The sequence below is a fragment of the Numenius arquata genome, chromosome 30 (genome assembly GCF_964106895.1).
Source record: "Numenius arquata chromosome 30, bNumArq3.hap1.1, whole genome shotgun sequence".
Taxonomy (NCBI): domain Eukaryota; kingdom Metazoa; phylum Chordata; class Aves; order Charadriiformes; family Scolopacidae; genus Numenius; species Numenius arquata.
The window spans coordinates 687,551-694,805 of record NC_133605.1 but is presented as its reverse complement, the minus strand read 5'-3'; the positions used below and the strand labels follow the sequence as shown (position 1 = coordinate 694,805).

Genomic DNA, 7,255 nt, shown 5'->3' with positions numbered 1-7,255 from the left:
CAGGTTGAAGCCCCTTCCTCCCCTCCAGGGATATAGGGTATTGCTTCACACACACAGGTTGACTCTGCTTCTTTAATTCTACTTTTAGAGGGGGTATGTCCAATCCTCCCCGATTTCCTTCCACCACCCAGACTACTGGATTAATCGCTTGCCTCTGTGATGCTCCCCTTACAGCGCTCCCTTAAGAAGAGCATTTTAAAAGATACCTTGTGGAGTCCGAGTGCTTTTCTTACTGGGATCATCACAGACCAGCACCTCCTGGTTATAACCACTCTTTCAACAACCTTGGATGCCAACACTCAGGTCCCATGGACTGGTAAGGGTGTAGTTTGCTCAGGTAGCCCCTGGCTTGGTCCCCGTCCACTGCTCGTTCTTCTCCTCCAGAGTCCTGCCTCAAAGCAGAAAGGGCTGGGAGACCTCGCTGGTGGCAACTCGGGGAAAGAGGACATAGAGTATCTCAGATCTATCTACACCGTCTCCTACTAAATTCAGCAGTGGCCCCATGTTATCTCTTCTTCTGCTTTAACGGTTCCTGAATTACCAAAAGCTCATCTTGGTGCCCTGGAATTCCTTTTCAAGTTTCAATTGAGTTTTGATAGGGGCCATTGCTGAGCCAGGAGAATGCTGTCCTTGAGGACAAGATGTATCCAGGCACACAGTGAAAACTGGTCTTTTCATTGATTGTATCATCAAGGGAGTGAGTAAAGATCCCTGTGTGACGTGTTTCATGTCCATGCAATGCCTGCAGCTACTGGGTAGAGAAGGGACAGACCTTGCCTCTCTGATGCCACCTGATGACTGGCGCCTCTGACAGAAGGCATCAGTCGAGGGAACGGGCGCCCAATCGCACTCTCTGCGATGCCGTCTGGGGCATCTGTGACACATCCACCCTGCATGGGAACTGCTTCCCTGCAGGTCCCGTGTGCTCCAGGCCAGCCTTGGAATCTCATGTTACTCTGTGGCCCTGGATTTGAACATTGCATTGAGTAGCTGCCCTGAATTCTGTCCGGCCACGGGGAGCTGAACCTGGGACAAATGCCCCTGTAGTCACTTGAGCTCTGGTAAATTCAGCTGATGGAAAAGAGAGAGGCCTTGCTCTCCCTATGGCACAGGAGTGCAGTCGTTCAAATGAATACCTCTAAAAACTGACATGAACATAGTGAGTAGATAAAATATTCTCTTGGCCTTTTTGGGGGGAATCAGTTGCCATTTCAGTTGGCCAAAGGATTTCCCACCAGGCTCATATGTGATCCCTGAGATGTTGCCCTGTCTCTAAGAACTACCCCATTAGAGCTTGCAGTTCCCTGCTCATATCTTTGACCACCCCTGACACCTTCAATGTCGCCAGGCGTTGTGTCTGAACAGCCCAATCCTGCCCTCCATCGCCATGGATGAACGTGGGAGCTGGAGACAAGGAGCTCACATGCAGGAGCCTATTTTTGTGCACACCTGAACCCCTGAGGGAAGAGGAATCCCACCTCCAGTGGGTTTGTGGCAAGCATAGGAGGGAGGAGAGTCTCCTTCAAACGCCAGCAACAGAAACACAGGATGAGATGTTCCATGGACTCAGCTGAATCCCTTCCCTCAGCAGGGGTAACGGAGATCCCTGCCTGTCGCTGTCTGGATGTCCTGTGTTACTATATAATAATACCAAAAATAGTGACATTTAGAAGTAACTTTGAGAGGAGAATTTTCAGTTCTGGAAAGAAGTGTCTCTATCCAGCTGAGGGAGGGAACACCGGGGATGACTTCAGCCTGTTTCACAGCCGGTTCCCCTGGAGCCCCAGGGACACCTCCAGGGAGCCCAGAGGGGCCAGAGGAATCGATGCCTTGGGCTGTTGCTCTGCTGCTGAGCTGGGCCAGGCTCCTGGGATGGAGGGAGCTCCTGGCCATGGGGCAGCGCGGCACAGAGACAGCTCTGCCCAGGAGCAGCTCCTCTGCCAAGCGCAGCAGGGCTGGGGGCTCTCCCAGGATATCTCAAGGAGATGAGACAGGCAGAGAGAGAGCTTAAAGGTGGTCAGGACTGGGAGGATGACTGAGAGCGCACTGGAGGAGAAATCTGCACAGCCCTTGACAGGGTAAGTCTCTGGCTGCAGGGCAACGCAGCTGCGGTTCCTGGAATCATCTCCTAAAGCTGGCACATCCCACAGCCTATGGCATCTATGAGGAGGTCTCTCACAGTTTCTTCAGAGTAGAGAAAAGGACTTGCTTTGGAGCCCAGCTTACCTAAGGCTCTTTCAAAGGGACAGGGCACATCAGCTGCCTTCTGCCAGGGATGGCTTCACACCCGGAGCGTGAAGCCAGGTGTTCACCAGGGGTGCCCAGGGCTGTCCTTCAGAACAGGGTCCCTGTGTCCCAGGGAACTGTGTGCTGGGGCAGGGACTCTGCCGCCAGCCAGGGTCAGCTCTCAGCCTGCCCGGGGAGCTCCCCACGGCAGTGTGGGGAGAAGCCATGGGTGGAAGAGGTAACACCGGGCAGGAGAATGTCCCGCTGTGAAGAGGGTGCTGTGTGGGTCAGGGCTGCTCACAGCTTCAGATCCCCCCCAGGACACTTCCGAGGGTGAAGGTCAAGGCAGGGTCAAGGCAGGGATTAAGTTTCAGGTAAAGAACTTTCCTGATTTTGTATTTTATTTTTCTATTTGTGGGGGAGGGGAGGTGGAAAAAAGGATAAATGTTTAAGGAGTTCTCAAGTTGGAAGAAGTCACTGGGACTCCTGAGCTGTAACTTTGAAAGATCAGTAGGTCTGCCTTGAAGCTCTTAGGGTGCCTTCAGCCACTCCTCTGCCCATGGAGAGCACCAGCATCACCTCTGCTGGACCATCAGGGTTGCTCTGACCTGCCCTTTTGCACCTGTGAACAGGAACATGAACCCAGTCCCTGCCCTGCAAACAGGCAGGTGTCTGTAGGGCCAAGGTGAGTGCACAGAGGTTGGGATGGGCTCTGTGAGTGCTGACAGGATAAGACACGGCACAGGGAAACACCTCCAAAGAGGAGAATGTCCAGGCAGCAGAGACATGATCAGGGAATGAGAGGAAACTAAAACCAGTAATGCTGTGGGAAGGAGGGCAATGTTGATGTCCGGGAGGTGGCATGAACGGCTGGGTGAGGGTAGCATTTTCCTGAGTGCCCGGCTGTCTCTCCACTTGCCTCCCTCAACCAGAACCTCACTGCATTTTTCCTTGTTTCTCTACTTGTCTGTGATATTGTTGCTGTCTTGTTCTCTCAGTCAGGCTCTCTGGGGATGGGAGCTGCAGCAGCCAAGTCAGGCACGGCTCTTGTCATTCCTCCCAGGCAGGTGTGTCCATGGGAATGAAGTGCCCAAGCTCTCCTCTGACCTGTGGGGCTGTGGGCAAAGGAGTCTGTGTGGCTGGGGAATGAGCTGAGCCTCCCTTACTGAGATATCTTCAACAGGACACGTGGGTATCTCCTTGGCGTGTCCTTCCAAGCTCTGAGCTGCCCTCCAGGATGCAAATCTTTCCTACAGCATCTTTGTGTTCTCTCAGTGCCCCACGGAGAAGCACAGAGATGCTACAATGGAGGAAATACTGCTGGGTTTGTGAAATCAACTCTGTGCATCCTTGGTGAGAAGTGGGGTGCCGAGCCCTTGCTCAGATACCTTAAGAAAGGGTAAGACATTTAGTGATCGCTCTGCTCTCAGCAGAAAAGAAGCCAATTTTCAAGGGAGGAGAGCGTGATTGCCCTCTAATACCCAAAGGTGCAAGTGCAGGAGAGTTGGGAACAAGCCCGTCCAGCCCCCCCGAGCTTGCCCTAAGCCACAGCGAATCCTTTTGCCTCTTAGGTCTTACAGTTGCTAACTCTGAGCGCAGGAGAAATGTGGGGGATTTCTGGCTTTGGAGAACCAGTCATGATGTGTGGGTAGGAAGAAAATTCCCTGAACTCAGTTCTACCACCCACGTTGTTTCAAACTGGAAGTGCAGATGCTAACAAGCCCTTCTGCATTAGGAATGGTTTAGTCTCACAAATTCCAAATATCCTCCCGAGCCCCTCTGCCACATTCCAACGTACCCACTGCAGCAGGGCAGGGATGACCCCTGAAGAGGCCAAATGCAGAGGCCTGGCTGTTCACAGCACTGGCAGCCAGCACAAAATGAAGCTCAAGTCAGGGATCTGAAAGAAGGTTGCAGAGGGACAGTCTACAGGAAATGGCGTAGGTTTTCCTGAAACAAGCCTGTCCTAACTTGTTGCTTTCTTTTCCTCCAAGAACAGTGCCCCATGCCCAGAGGAAGCAGATGCCCAACAGCAGCTCCATCACCCAGTTCCTCCTCCTGGCATTCGCAGACACACGGGAGCTGCAGCTCTTGCACTTCGGGCTCTTCCTGGGCATCTACCTGGCTGCCCTCCTGGGAAACGCACTCATCATCACCGCCATCGCCTGTGACCACCGCCTCCACACCCCCATGTACTTCTTCCTCCTCAACCTCTCCGTTCTTGACCTGGGATCCATCTCCACCACTGTCCCCAAATCTCTTGCAGTTTCCCTCTGGGAATCCAGGGCCATCTCCTACTGGGGATGTGTGGCCCAGCTCTTGTTCTTTCTCTTCTTTATCACAGCAGAGTACTCCCTTCTCACTGTCATGTCCTACGACCGCTACGTTGCCATCTGCCAACCCCTGCACTACGGGACCCTCCTGGGCAGCAGAGCTTGTGTCCACATGGCAGCAGCTGCCTGGGGCAGTGGGTTTCTCAATGCTCTCCTGCACACGGCCAATATATTTTCCCTACCCCTCTGCCAGGGCAATGTCCTGGACCAGTTCTTCTGTGAAGTTCCCCAGATCCTCAAGCTCTCCTGCTCACACTCCTACCTCAGGGAATTTGGGCTTCTTGTGGTCAGTGCCTGTTTAGCATTTGGTTGTTTTGTTTTCATCGTGGTGTCCTATGTGCAGATCTTCAGGGCTGTGCTGAGGATCCCCTCTGAGCAGGGACGGCACAAAGCCTTTTCCACGTGCCTCCCTCACCTGGCCGTGGTCTCCCTCTTTGTCAGCACTGGCTTCTTTGCCAACCTGAAGCCCCCCTCCATTTCTTCCCCATCCCTGGATCTGATGGTTGCTGTTGTGTACTCACTGGTGCCTCCAGCTGTGAACCCCCTCATCTACAGCATGAGGAACCAGGAGCTCAAAGAAGCATTGAAGAAACTCATTCAATGGGTTCACCTCCAGCAGCAGTAGAGCTGCCCATCTCTCCTCACAGACTCTTCTTAGCTTTTCTCAGGGTGGTTTGTGCTTCATTTCTTTTTCATCTGTGGTCATCGTGTTCATACAGGAATGTCTGTATTTGCTCCACATCTCCAGAAGCATGATCCTACTGTGCTGAACAATACAGAGGCCTTTGGTAAATGTGCCATCACGGTGTCAGAGCTGGCTTCCTGAGGAGCATCTCTGTAATCAAAGGGCAGCTCTCCCAAGGGCAGCTCCTGAAGCCTGGGCTCTTCTTCCTGCTGAAGGCAGGAGCAGGCTCCAGGAACTGCACTCGCCATGGCTGCTGCTGAGCTTGGTTCTCGGAGGGTTTATGGGGAGAGGGCACTGGGAGACATTCTGGGGAGAGAGGGCTGGACCCAGGTCTCACTAATTTTAAGTGTCTGTCCTGGGTTGGGTGTCACAGGGCTAACCTCTTACAGTGCTGGGGAAAACTGCACTTTTAGAAGCTCTATTGTCTGAATTCATGAAAATATTTACTTTATAGCCAGCCAGACTCTGTGGGATTCAAGGTCTCGGTGTTTTTGAGCCTTGCCAGGTGCAGGCACAAGGAGGAGCAAGGCCTGGGCATTTGGCCTGGGCTGGCCAACAGGATTATTTCATACCATCATCGTCACATTCAATATAAATTGGAAAAGTTTGCTGTGTAGTTTCTCTCTCCCTTGATGGTGATGATCCAGAGAATTCCTCGCCCCTGTTCTGGGCCCCGGTTCTGGACCCCTGAGCCCTTCCCTTCCCCCCAAAGCCTCAGCCCTTGCAGTGTCCAACCTTTGCTGTTCCTGCTGGGAGCGCACACCTTCCTGCTGATGGAATGGGCTGAGAATAGTTCTTGTATATCTTAGATTAGTATCGGGATTGATACTGGTTCTTTAGTATTATTGTCAATTATTTAGTCTTATTCTATTAAATCTATTCCCTTTTAAATTATTAAATTTATTTAATCAATTAAATCCATTCCCCTTATTAAATCGATTCCCCTTTCCCGGTGGGGAGGGGTCATTGGGTGAGAGAATAATTGTCTAAATGACCATAAATTGTTATGGGTTTTCTCAAACCGTAACAGTATCCACAAGCAAACAAGGGCTCTGCCATCCCAGGGGAGGCCGGTGGGACCCTCCAAAAGGAGACTGGAGAGTGATTCGTGTGTCCTTCAGTAAAAGCCCATGGATGGGCCAATGTGCACGTGGGAAAACATCCTGAGTCATGAAAAAAGCTCTGAGCCCATTCCACAGCTGTAGACCCCTGGGAAGGAGCTCAGTGGCAGTGCGGCCCCTCCAGCTGATTCTGCTTCCCTCCCTGACCAGCACAGCCAGTGTGGAGTCACTCCAAGGGCCCACAGCCCACTTGCTCTGTGGAGCATCACCACCAGCGTGGGGCCCTGTGAGGAGCACAGCGCCACCAGGCTGGACCAGAGGAGGGGTGGGGAGAGATCAGAGGAGCCCACCACGGCTAGAAATAGCCTTGGAGAGAAAAATGAAGGTGTTCAGCTACTCCAAGACAATACCCGGAGTTTGGGTACCCTAAAGGACACTCACGGTGCAGAGTCCTTGCTGTGCTGGTGCTCCACCAGGCCTGGGAAGTGGCTGGAGAAGGATTGGTGTCCACCACTTGCCATCTCTTGGTGTCATCATCCCTCCTGAAGGGTGGCATGGAAAGGAAGGCTGGGGCCCTGTATCAGGGCTTGCACTGAAGGAAGCCACATCACTTTGCTGCCATGGGGCTCATTAAGATACAGAAAGCCCTAATGAGCTATGTCTCTGCCTGTAATTTTCTTTAAGGCCTTAGGACTTGTACAACTAATTGGAGAGGTTTCAGTTGCGTACCTAATATGAAGCTTTACGTGAAGATCTCATAAAGGAGGATTCTTTCTCTCAAGGGTATTTTCTATCTTGTTTTAGTTTATAGAAGAAGTGAGAACAGCATTCTCCAATGGGTATTGATCCAGCTGGTCTTCTGGAGACACCTGTACAGGCAGGAGAAGCAGTCCCTTTAGGTCCAACGCTGTATGGACAACCTCACTCCTCACCTCCTCAAGCCCACCAGT

The 7,255-nt window shown here is 52.3% G+C and overlaps 1 protein-coding gene across 1 annotated transcript; it reads left to right on the top strand.

The window, feature by feature from the left end:
- The first annotated feature begins 4,248 nt into the window (after positions 1 to 4,248).
- On the top strand, positions 4,249 to 5,184 carry LOC141476364 (olfactory receptor 14J1-like). Its single transcript, XM_074165039.1, has one exon. It carries the CDS (start codon positions 4,249 to 4,251, stop codon positions 5,182 to 5,184), a length of 936 nt encoding a protein of 311 aa, XP_074021140.1.
- The last annotated feature ends 2,071 nt before the right edge of the window (positions 5,185 to 7,255 follow it).